The sequence below is a fragment of the Balaenoptera physalus genome (genome assembly GCF_965194825.1).
Source record: "Balaenoptera physalus genome assembly, chromosome: 1".
Taxonomy (NCBI): domain Eukaryota; kingdom Metazoa; phylum Chordata; class Mammalia; order Artiodactyla; family Balaenopteridae; genus Balaenoptera; species Balaenoptera physalus.
Window position 1 is genome coordinate 157,934,976 of NC_138882.1, and position 12,881 is coordinate 157,947,856.

Genomic DNA, 12,881 nt, shown 5'->3' on the forward strand with positions numbered 1-12,881 from the left:
TTATATCATCTTCTTGGATTGATCCCTTGATCATTATGTAGTGGCCTTCCTTGTCTCTTATAAAACTCTTTATTTTAAAGTCATTTTATCTGATATGAGTACTGCTACTCCAGCTTTCTTTTTTTTATAAATTTATTTTATTTATTTATTTATTTTTGGCTGTGTTGGGTCTTCGTTGCTGTGCACGGGCTTTCTTTTGTTGTGGCGAGCGGGGGCTACTCTTCATCGCGGTGCGCATGCTTCTCATGGAAGTGGCTTCTCTTGCTGCGGAGCACAGGCTCTAGGCGCACGGGCTTCAGTAGTTGTGGCACGCAGGCTCAATCGTTGTGGTTCACGGGCTCTAGGACACAGCCTCAGTAGTTGTGGTGCATGGGCTTAGTTGCTCTGCAACTGGCATGTGGGATCTTCCTGGACCAGGGCTCGAACCCATGTCCCCTGCATTGACAGGTGGATTCTTAACCACTGCGCCACCAGAGAAGTCCCCCAGCTTTCTTTTGATTTCCATTTGCATGGAATATCTTTTTCCATCCTCTCACTTTCAATCTGTATGTGTCCCTAGGTCTGAAGGGGGTCTCTTGTAGACAGAATATATGTGGGTCTTGTCTTTGTATCCATTCAGTGAGCCTGTGTCTTTTGGTTGGAGCAGTTAATCCATTCACATTTAAGGTAATTATCAATATGTATGTTCCTATTACCATTTTCTTTATTATTCTGGGTTTGTTCTAGTAGGTCCTTTTCTTCTCCTGTATCTCCCACTTAGAGAAGTTTCTTTAGCATTTGTTGTAGAGCTGGTTTGGTGGTGCTGAATTCTCTTAGCTTTTGCTTGTCTGTAAAGCGTTTGATTTCTCCATCGAACCTGAATGAGATCCTTGTTGGGTAGAGTAATCTTGGTTGTAGGTTCTTCCCTTTCATCACTTTAAATATATCATGCCACTCCCTTCTGGCTTGTAGAGTTTCTGCTGAGAAATCAGCTGTTAACCTTATGGGAGTTCCCTTGTATGTTATTTGTCATTTTTCCCTTGTTGCTTTCAATAATTTTTCTTTGTCTTTAATATTTGTCAATTTATTATGTATCTCGGCATGTTTCTCCTTGGGTTTATCCTGCCTGGGACTCTCTGCGCTACCTGCACTTGGGTGGCTATTTCCTTTCCCATGTTAGGGAATTTTTCAACTATAATCTCTTCAAATATTTTCTTGGGTCCTTTGTCTCTCTCTTCTCCTTCTGGGACCCCTATAATGCAAATGTTGGTGCGTTTAATATTTTCCCAGAGGTCTCTTAAGCTGTCTTCATTTCTTTTCATTCTTTTTTCTTTATCATGGTCTGCGGCAGTGAATTCCACCATTCTGTCTTCCAGATCACTTATCTGTTCTTCTGCCTCAATTATTCTGCTATTGATTCCTTCTAGTGTTATTTTTCATTTCAGTTATTGTATTGTTCACCTCTGTTTGTTTGTTCTTTAATTCTTCTAGGTCTTTGTTAAACATTTTTTGCATCTTCTCAATCTTTGCCTCCATTCTTTTTCTGAGGTCCTGGATCATCTTCACTATCATTATTCTGAATTCTTTTTCTGGAAGGTTGCTTATCTCCACTTCATTTAGTTGTTTTTCTGGGATTTTATCTTGTTCCTTCATCTGGTATGTAGTCCTCTACCTTTTAATTTTGTCTATGTTTCTGTGAATGTGGTTTTCGTTCCGCAGGCTGCAGGACTGTAGTTCTTCTTGCTTCTGCTGTCTGCCCTCTGGTGGATGAGGCTATCTAAGAGGCTTGTGCAAGCTTTCTGATGGGAAGGATTGGTGGTGGGTAGAGCTGGGTGTTGCTCTGGTGGGCAGAGCTCAGTAAAACTTTAATCGGCTTGTCTGCTGATGGTGGGGCTGAGCTCCCTCCCTGTTGGTTGTTTGGCCTGAGGTGACCCAGCACTGGAGCCTAGAGACTCTTTGGTGGGGCTAATGGCGGACTCCGGGAGGGCTCATGCCAAGGAGTACGTCCCAGAACTTCTGCCGCCAGTGTCCTTGTCCCTGCCGCTTCTGCAGGAGACCTTCCAACACTAGCAGGTAGGTCTGATTCAGTCTCCTATGGGGTCACTGCTCCTTCCCCCTGGGTCCTGATGTGCACACTAATTTGTGTGTGCCCTCCAAGAGTGGAGTCTGTTTCCCCCAGTCCTGTCAAAGTCCTGCAATCAAATCCCACCAGCCTTCAAAGTCTGATTCTCTGGGAATTCCTCCTCCCATTGCCAGATCTCCAGGTTGGGAAGCCTGATGTGGGGCTCAGAACCTTCACTCCAGTTTGTGAGTCACCCACCCAGCGGTTATGGGATTTGATTTTATTGTGATTGTGCCCCTCCTACCATCTCATTGTGGCTTCTCCTTTGTCTTTGGATGTGGGGTATCTCTTTTGTTGAGTTCCAGTGCCTTCCTGTTGATGACTGTTCATCAGTTAGCTGTGATTCCAGTGCTCTCGCAAGAGGGAGTGAGCGCACGTCCTTCTACTACGCCATCTTGAACCAATCTCCACATAGAGTCCTTATGTCCCAGAGAAAGACCATCCAGTGATGACTGTCTCCTCCAGGCAGATTCCCAGCCAGAAGACCCTTCTACGGGTAATGGTCTTGGCAACAGCTTCTAGCCCCCAAGCCCCCCAGGTGACCAGACCCCCCGACAGCACTCTGGCCCGAAGTCCTGAGTTTCTGTAAATCTATTACTCACGCAAGAAGCTGCACCTGCAACACAGGCAACATCTGCCGCTCCTTCTTCCTTGAACGCTGAAAGATGTTGTTCTCCTCCTCACGAAGGGAGTGGCGGTCTGTCGTACAGGGCACATCCACCAGCACCTGCCCAGGAGTGTTAAAGGGTAAAGTATTAGGGTTCCTTACAGGCTCCTCTTCCTTAGGCCAGGGGTGTTTTAGGCCCTTGACCTGGAGGGTTCTGCAGAGTGCTTCCCTGGCCCATCCCCCCACTGCAGAGTATCTGACAAAGCTTCTCACTTTAACCTTGTGGACAACTGTGAAATAATCAGTGGGAAAATAGTACATCTAAGTATACTCATGGCTGGTCAAAAAACCAAAACCAACATACAAAAAACTGAATTAAGTAATTGATATCAACCTAAAAAGAAGTCTTCAGTGCTTCAGGGCTCTGTCCTTGACTCTGTCCCTAGCTGTTTGAATGAAAACATCCAATTTACAGACGATATAATACCCAAAGGGTAGCTAATATATTGAATAACAGGATCAGGATTCAAAATTATCTTATGCTAAAACAACGTCATATCCAATATGGAAAAGTTTTAAAGTGAGAGATGTAAAGTCATTCATTTATTGAAGAATTCCCCAGTGGTCCAGTGGTTAGGACTCCATGCTTTCACTGCTGAGGGCCTGGGTTCGATGCCTGGTCAGGGAACAAAGATCCCACAAGCTGCACAATGCCGCCAAAAATAAATAAATAAATAAAGTCATTCATTTATTTACTAAGAGCCTACTCTGTGATGGGCACTAAAGACCAAAAAAAAAAAAAAAAACCTACCCACCCCCCCAAAAAAAAACAGTCCTGTATTTACATTTCAAAAAAGTAAAATCAGGACTTCTCTAGTGGTGCAGTAGTTAAGAATCCACCTGCCAGTGCAGGGGACATGGATTCCAGCCTTGGTCTGGGAAGATCCCACATGCCACAGAGCAATTAAGCCTGTGCACCACAACTACTGAGCCTGCGCTCTAGAGCCTGCAAGCCACAACTACTGAAGCCCACATGCCTAGAGCACGTGCTCTACAACAAGAGAAGACACCGCAATGAGAAGCACGTGCACCGCAACGAAGAGTAGTCCCTGCTTGCCCCAACTAGAGAAAGCCCGCGTGCAGCAATGAAGACCCAATGCAGCTAAAAAATAAATAAAATAAAATAAATAAAATTTATTTTTAAAAAAAAGTAGGGCTTCCCTGGTGGCGCAGTGGTTGAGAATCTGCCTGCCGATGCAGGGGACACGGGTTCAAGCCCTGGTCTGGGAGGATCCCACATGCCGCGGAGCAACTAGGCCCGTGAGCCACAATTACTGAGCCTGCGCGTCTGGAGCCTGTGCTCCGCAGCAGGAGAGGCTGCGATAGTGAGAGGCCCGCGCACCGCGATGAAGAGTGGCCCCCGCTCGCCGCAACTAGAGAAAGCCCTCGCACAGAAACGAAGACCCAACACAGCCATAAATAAATAAATAAATAAATAAATAAGAATTTAAAAAAAAAAAAAAAGTAAAATCATCTGTGGAAAAGATCTGTAAATTTTCAGTCAAGCAGAAATTCTGAGTAAATTAGTAATGACCCAGTGTTCAATATTCTGATGTACTCCTAGGCTGAATGAATTGATACAGTGTACACAGAGTAAGAGAAATAATGACTACCTTGTATTCTGGTCAGGTCGTAACTCAAGAAATGTGATGCGGCTAGCGTTCACAGGAAAAAGAGACATTAACTAAATAGGAATGCTCAGAGAAGGGCATAGGAATGCTCAGAGAAGGGCCACTGTGATGTTTAGAAACCACATGATAGAAGAAATTAATACCTCCTGTTTCCAGGAACGTAGTAAACTAGGTATCTTGAAACCCTTGTGATACAAAATATCTAAAAAGGCCAGATAAAATATATTTTTAAAATACTTTTAAATGCATAGCTCATAGAAAATTAGAGAAATCCTCAGAAGCCAAAGAAAAACCAGGAGCACAAATCCAGGGAGGGATTCCAGAGCTGAAGTCGATGCCTTCTATTTTTTTTAATTTTTTTAAATTGAAGTAGAGTTGACTTACAATGTTGTATTAGTTTCTGGTATACAGCGAAGAGATTCAGTAAATATATATATTTACACGTAGATATTATATATCTTATTTTTCAGATTCTTTTCTTTGTAGTTTATTACAAGATACTGAATACAGTTCCCTGTGCTATAGGGAACTATATTCCCTATAGCACACTTCCCACTAGGCCACCAGGGAACTCCCAGGACCTTGTTGTTTATCTGTTTTATATACAGTAGTTTGTACCTGCTAATCCTAAAACTCCTAATTTATCCCTCCCCCCTTCCCCTTTGGTAACCATGTTTGTTTTCTATGTCTGTGAGTCTGTTTCTGTTTTGTAAATAAGTTCGTTCGTATCTTTTTTTTAGATTCCACATGTAAGTGATCTGTGATATTTGTCTGTCTCTGTCTGACTTACTTCATTTAGCATGATAATCTCTAGGTCCGTCCATGTTTCTGCAAAAGGCATTATTTCATTCTTTTTTGTGGCTGAGTAGTATTCCACTGTATATATGTACCACATCTTCTTTATCCATTCATCTGTCAATAGACATTTAGATTGCTTCCAAGTCTTGGCCCTTGTAAATAATACTGCTATGAACATAGGGGTGCATGTATCTCTTTGAATTATAGTTTTGTCTGGACATCTGTCAAGGAGTGGGATAGCTGCATCATATGGCAACTCTATTTTTAGTTTTTTGAGAAACCTCCATACCATTTTCCATAGTGGCCGCACCAATTTACATTCCCACCAACCGTGTAAGAGGGTTCTCTTTTCTCCACACCCTCTCCAGTGTTTATTATTTGTAGACCTTTTAATGAATGCCAATCTGACTGGTGTGAGGTGATACCGCATTGTAGTATTTTTTTTTTATTTTTTATTTTTGGCTGCGTTGGGTCTTCATTGTTGCGCGTGGGCTTTCTCTAGTTGCGGCAAGTGGGGGCTACTCTTCGTTGCGGTGCACGGGTTTCTCATTGCGGTGACTTCTCTTGTTGCGGAGCGCGGGTGCTAGGCGTGCAGGCTTCAGTAGTTGTGGCACACAGGCTCAGTAGTTGTGGCTCGCAGGCTCTAGAGCGCAGGCTCAGTAGTTGTGGCACACAGGATTAGTTGCTCCATGGCATGTGGGATCTTCTTGGACCAGGGATTGAACCCATGTCCCCTGCATTGGCAGGCGGATTCTTTTTTTTTTAATTAATTTGTTTATTTATTTATTTTTGGCTGTGTTGGGTCTTCGTTGCTGTGCACGGGCTTTCTCTAGTTGCAGCGAGCGGGGGCTACTCTTCATTGAGGTGTGTGGGCTTCTCATTGCCGTGGCTTCTCTTGTTGTGGAGCACGGGCTCTAGGTGCACCACTTTCAGTAGTTGTGGCACACAGGCTCAGTAGTTGTGGCTCGTGGGCTCTAGAGAACAGGCTCAGTAGTTGTGGTGCACAGGCTTAGTTGCTCCGCGGCATGTGGGATCTTCCTGGACCAGGGTTTGAACCTGTGTCCCCTGAATTGGCAGGTGGATTCTTAACCACTGCGCCACCAGGGAAGTCCCCACGTTGTAGCTTTGATTTGCATTTCTCTAATAATTAGCAATGTTAGTCATCTTTTCATGTGCCCATTGGAGGTGGCTTCTATCTTTTATCAATCCCTAGTAACCCAAAGCCTTGGAGGGCAGAAAACAGGGCACTTGAGGTACAGAAGTGGAATGGAAATCCATAGAAAAGTCAAAATCCTTAAAGGGCTACATGCTCAATCAAAGTATGAACTAGGGGGAAAAAAGAATCAGCCACAATGGGACTTCCCTGGCAGTCCAGTGGTTAAGACTCTGTGCATCCAATGCAGGGGGCACAGGTTCAATCCCTGGATGGGGAACTAAGATCCCACATGCCACGTGGCACAGCCAAAAAAAGAAAAATCAGACACAACAGAAGACAAGAGAACTTGTCTGTTTTGGCTTTAACTCTAGGCAAAAAGAAAAAAAGTCTCCCTGAGAATTTGTAACCACTCAGATAGGAGGTTCGAACTCATGATGCCTGCATGATCCAGAAAACCCCCTGTAGAGCCATAAATGGTCCTGGATTGAGTGATCCCCCAAACACCTGGCAAAGCAAAGGCAGGTTCCTTTCTGGAGGAATGAAAATCAACCATTAAACCAGGGCTCTTATAATTAACTAAGCAATGATCATAAACTGACAATAAACAAAATCAGGTTTTACACTTCTAGTAAAAGCAGAATAGCTTGTAAACCAACGCTCCTGGTGGAACAATTAGAAATGCTTGACAAAATATTTAAAATATCTATCTGAAATCATTAGAGATCTACTAAAGAACCAAGAACTGAGGGGCTAAGATCCTAGAGAGGAAAAAGTACAGGTAGGTAAGCCAAAAGCATTCAGCTCTACTGTGACAAATAAGGGGTTGAGAAGATGAACAGAACTTTCAGCAGTCTTATGGAACTGTGGGGACAAAAACTGGAGTTCAGAGTCCACACCAAGGAGTAGAGGGTCCTAGTAAAGAAACACCTCATGCCTTGAGCTAGAGTGCTGAAATTAAATACCCTAGGTATAAAGGTAAACTGGAAAAAGAACAGCCCTCACAAACTCCAGCTTTGAATCAGCCTAATTTCTGGCTTAATTAAGATGATCTGCTCTGATGTTAACTGTCAGCCTGAGGAAAATCAAATCCTTTCTAGAGCCTCAGATTATCCCTGCAATTTTTCACACAAAATGTCTGGCATTCTAACAAAAAAATTACTAATACCAGGAGACAAAACCAAATGACCAAAAACCAAGAGAAAAAACAGATCACAGAAGCTGACCCATGAGATCCAAATATTAGAATTATCATAGTATTTGAAAAAATCATGCATATGTTCAAGAAGTTAGATGAAAAGACATAAAATTTTATCATTTCTAATTTCTATAGAACTAGAATTTTTTTTTAAATAATCAGCTGGAAATTCTAAAACTGGAAAATATAATAACTGAAATCAAGAACTCAATAGTTGCAGTGAGAATATAAGTTACTGCAGCCACTATGGAAAACAGTATGGTGGTTCCTCAAAAAATTAAAAATAGAACTATCATATAATCCAGAAATTCTACTTCTAGGTATTTATCTGAAGAAAACAAAAACTCTACTTTGAAAAGCTATCTGCACCCCCACGATCACTGCAGCATTATTTACAGTAGCCAAGACATGGAAACAACCTAAGTGCCCATCAACAGATGAATGGATAAAGAAAATGTGGAATATATATACAACTGAATATTACTGAGCCATAAAAGAGAAGGAAATTCTTCCATTTGAGACAATATGGATGGACCTTGAGGGCATTATGCTAAGTGAAATAAGTCAGACAGAGAAAGACAAATACTGTATGATCTCACTTATATGAAAAATGTAAAAGAAAGAAAGAACTAGTAGATACAGAGAACAGAGTAGTGGTTACCTGAGGCAGGGAGTGGAGGGTGGGTACAATGGGTGAAGGTGATTAAAAGGTACAAACTTCCAGTTATAAAAGAAATAAGTCCTGGGGATATAATGTACAACATGATGACATAGTTAGCAATACTGTATTATATATTGAAAGTTGCTAAGAGAGTAGATTTTAAAAGTTCTCAGAAGTTCCCTGGTGGTCTATTGGTTAGGATTCCGAACTTTCACTGCTGTAGCCCAGGTTCAGTCCCTGGTCAGGGAACTGAGATCCCACAAGCTGCGTGGTACAGCCAGAAAAAAAGGTTCTCATGATAAGAAAAAAATTTGTGGGACTTCCCTGGTGGTCCAGTGGTTAAGACTCCGCGCTTCCATTGCAGGGGACACGGGTTCGATCCCTGGTCAGGGAACTAAGATCCCACATGCCGCATGGCAGCCAAAAAAAAAAGAAAAAAATTTGTTAACTATGTGTGGTGATAGATGTTAATTAGCTAAACTTATTGTGATAATCATCTCACAATATATACATATATCAAATCATTATGTTGTACACCTAAAACTAATACAATATTAATATATATGTCAATTATTTCTCAATTTTTAAAAAGACCTCAACAGATGTATTTAACAGCTTATTAGACACAGGTAAGAAAGGACTGGTGAATCAGGTCAAACATAACATCCAGATTGAATCATGATGGAAAAAAGGAGAGAAATATAGGAAAGAATATAAAATTTATACGGGACATGGTGAAAAAGCCTAACATACATGTAATTAAAGTCCCAAAATTATGAGAAAAAATGAAGCAAAAAAATTATATGAAGAGATAATGACTGGGGGCTTCCCTGGTGGCACAGTGGTTGAGAATCCACCTGTCAATGCAGGGGACATGGGTTCGAGCCCTGGTCCGGGAAGATCCCACATGCCGCGGAGCAACAAAGCCCATGCGCCACAACTACTGAGCCTGTGCTCTAGAGCCTGTGAGCCACAACTACTGAGCCCACGTGCCACAACTACTGAAGCCCGCGCGCCTAGAGCCCACGCGTGCTCCGCAATGAGAAGCCACCACAATGAGAAGCCCGCGCACTGCAATGAAGAGTAGCCCCCACTCGCCACAACTAGAGAAAGCCCGTGCACAGCAGCGAAGACCCAACACAGACAAAAATAAATAAATAAAATAAATAAATTTATTAAAAGAAAAAAAAAAAGAGATAATGACTGAGAATTTTCTAAAACTGATGAGAAAATCAAACCACAGATTCAGGAGGCACTATGAACCTCCGGCAGGAGATATACACACCACCTTTAAAGGTCGTTTTTTTTGGGGGGGGCCACGCCTCATGGCTTGTGGGATTTTAGTTCTCTGACCAAGGATTGAATCCAGGCCCCAGCAGTGAAAGCACTGAGTCCTAACCACTGGACTGCCAGGAAATTCCCCTCAAGGAGTTTTAATAAGACTTAGAGTTGACTTCTCAACAGAAACAATGAATAGCAAAATAAATAAGATCTTCAGGGACTTCCCTGGTGGTCCAGTGGCTAAGACTCCATGCTCCCAATGCAGGGGGCCCAGGTTCGATACCTGGTCAGGGAACCAGATCCCACATGCCGCAACTAAAGATCCTGCACACCACAACAAAGATCCCACATGCCGCAACTAAGACCCAGCACAGCCAAATAAATAAATAAATATTTTAAAAAATAAAAAAATAAGACCTTCAAAATGCTAAAAGGAAACAATTACCAATATAGAATTCTATGTCCAGTGAAATTATCTTTCAAATATGGTTTTTAGACTCAATGTAATTCCTGGCAAAAGCCCTGAAAGTCTTGTTGTGTAAATTGACAAAATTTATGAAAATACAAAAGAACCAAGAAGAGCCAAGAGAAATTCAAATATAAAGTTAGAGGATTTAGTATACCAGATATTAAAGACTTACTATAAAGCCATAGCAATGAAGACAGTATAGTTTCTTGAAAAGCAAGATAAATAGGTCAATAGAACAGAATAGAGTCCAGAAACAGACCCACATATATATGGATACTTGATTTATGACAAAGGTGACAAGGCAGAGCTGTGGAAAATGAATAATCTTTTCAATAATTGATACTGGGTCAACTAAATACCATTTTTAGTATCCTAACTTTGTTCACTACACATAAAAATCAGTTCCAAATGGACTGTAAATCCAAGTGACAAAGGTAAAACAAAAAAGTTTCTAGAAGGTAATACTAGAATATCTTTATTACCTTAGGGTAGGCAAAGGTATCTTAAATAAGACCTAATGTGAAGAAAAGGGAACCCTCCTACACTGTTGGTGGGAGTGTAAATTGGTGCAGCCATTACGGAAAACAGTACAGAGGTTCCTCAAAAAACTAAAATAGAGTTGCCCTATGATCCAGCTATCCCACTCCTGGGCATATATCCAGACAAAACTATAAGTCAAAGAGATACATGCACCCTTATGTTCCTAGCAGCACTATTCACAATAGCCAAGACAAGGAAACAACCTAAATGTCCACTGACACATGAATGGATAAAGAAGATATGGTACATATATACAATGGTATACTATTCAGCCACAAAAAAGAATGAAATAATGCCATTTGCAGCAACATGGATGGACCTAGAGATTATCATACTAAGTGAAGTAAGTCAGAAAGAGAAAGACAAATACCATATGATATCACTTATATGTGGAATCTAAAATATGACACAAATGAACTTATATACAAAATAGAAACAGACTCACAGACATAGAGAACAGATTTGTGGTTGCCAAAGGGGAGTGGGGTTGGGGGAGGGATGGACTGGGAGTTTGGGATTAGCAGGCACAAACTATCATATATAGAATGTATAAACAAGGTCCTACTGTATAACACAGGAAACTATATTCAATATCCTGTGATAAACTATAATGGAAAAGAATGTGAAAAAGACTGTATATATATTTGTATAACTGAATCACTGTGCTGTACAGCAGAAATTAACACAACATTGTAAATCAACTATACTTCAATAAAATAAATTAAAAAAAATAAGACCCAAAAGCATTAACCATTGTGATAAATTAGACTACATTAAGAACTTCTGTTTCATCCTAAGAGGGTGAAAAGATAAGTTACAGAGTGGAAGAAGATATTTATAATACATATATATTCAATAAAGGACTCATATCCAGAATACATAAAGGAACACTCACACATTAAAAAGAGACAAACAAGGGGACTTCCCTGGTAGTCCAGTGGTTAAGAATCCACCTTCCAATTCAGGCAACACGGGTTCAATCCCTGGTCAGGGAACTAAGATCCCACATGCTGTGGGGCAACTAAGCCCATGCACTGCAACTAGAGAGCCCGCATGCCGCAACTATAGGGACCACACGCTCTGGAGCCCACGCCACAACTATTGAGCCCGCGAGCTCTGGAGCCCACGTGCAACAACTAGAGAGAAGCCTGCATGCCGCAACGAAGAGCCCATGTACCACAACGAAAGATCCCGTGTGCTGCAACTGAGACCCGATGCAACCAAAAATAAATAAGTAAATAAGAAGTAAATCCTTAAAGACAGACAGGGAATTCCCTGGCGGTCCAGTGGTTAGGACTCCACACTTTCACTGCTGAGGGAATGTGAGGGAACGGGTTCAAACCCTGGTCAGGGAACTAAGATCCCACAAGCCCCGTGGTGTGGCCAAATAAATAAATAAAATAAAAAGTAAATAAAATTTAAAAATAAATAAATAAAAATAGACACATTAAAAAGAGACAGACAATAGGAAAAACAGGCAAAGGACTTGAATTCTCACTTCAAAAAAAGTAGCCAATCAACACATGAAAAGGTGTCCAAACTCATTAGTCATCAGTGAAACAAAAATTAACATCACAATGCAAATATCATTACACACCCACCAAAATGGCTAAAATGAGGAAAAAATAGTGTATATATATATATATATATATATATATATACATATACACACACACACACACATACATACACACACACACAGCATGCGGGACGCAGGATATTAGTTCCCCACCGCAGATCAAACCCGTGCCCCCTGCAGTGGAAGCACAGAGTCTTAACCACTGGACCACCAGGGAAGTCCCAAAATAGTATGTTGATAAGGTTGTGGAACACCAGGAATTTTCATGCACTGTAGGTAGGAATGTAAACTCGCACAATCACTTGGAAAACTTTGACAGTATTGACTAAAACTGAATATACACATACTCTATGATTCAGAAATTCAACAGAAATGTGTACATAGTGCAACAAAACACATTTACAGGAATGTTCGCAGCAGTGTTGTTTGTAATAGCCCCAAACTGGAAGTGACCCAAATGTCTATTATGAATAGAATGGACTATAAATTCTGTATATACACCATAATATATAATACAGCAACAACAATGAATAAACCACTGCCAGGGTCAACAACATGGATGAATCTCACAAACATAATGAGAGAAAAAAGTCAGACAAGAGTACATACTATATGATTACATTTATATGAAGTACATCCATGGTTTTATAAGTCAGAATAGTGATCACCTCTAGGAAGACAGAAAGGGGCATAAGAGAGTTTCTGGGATGCTGGTAGTATCATAGTTCTTGAAAGGATAGTAATAATATATTTCACTATAAGATCATTCTTTAAGCAGCATATTGATGATTTGATCACTTCTG

At 41.1% G+C, this 12,881-nt stretch overlaps 1 protein-coding gene across 2 annotated transcripts in view; it reads right to left on the reverse strand.

Annotated features, from left to right (window-relative positions):
* Positions 1–12,881, reverse strand: part of NSUN4 (NOP2/Sun RNA methyltransferase 4) — a 38,913-nt gene that overhangs the window by 9,479 nt on the left and 16,553 nt on the right. For both annotated transcript variants that reach the window (XM_082454700.1, XM_082454699.1), the window contains exon 5: positions 2,704–2,828. In XM_082454700.1, coding sequence (XP_082310826.1) covers positions 2,704–2,828 — 125 coding nt within the window. The remainder of the gene's footprint in view (positions 1–2,703; positions 2,829–12,881) is intronic.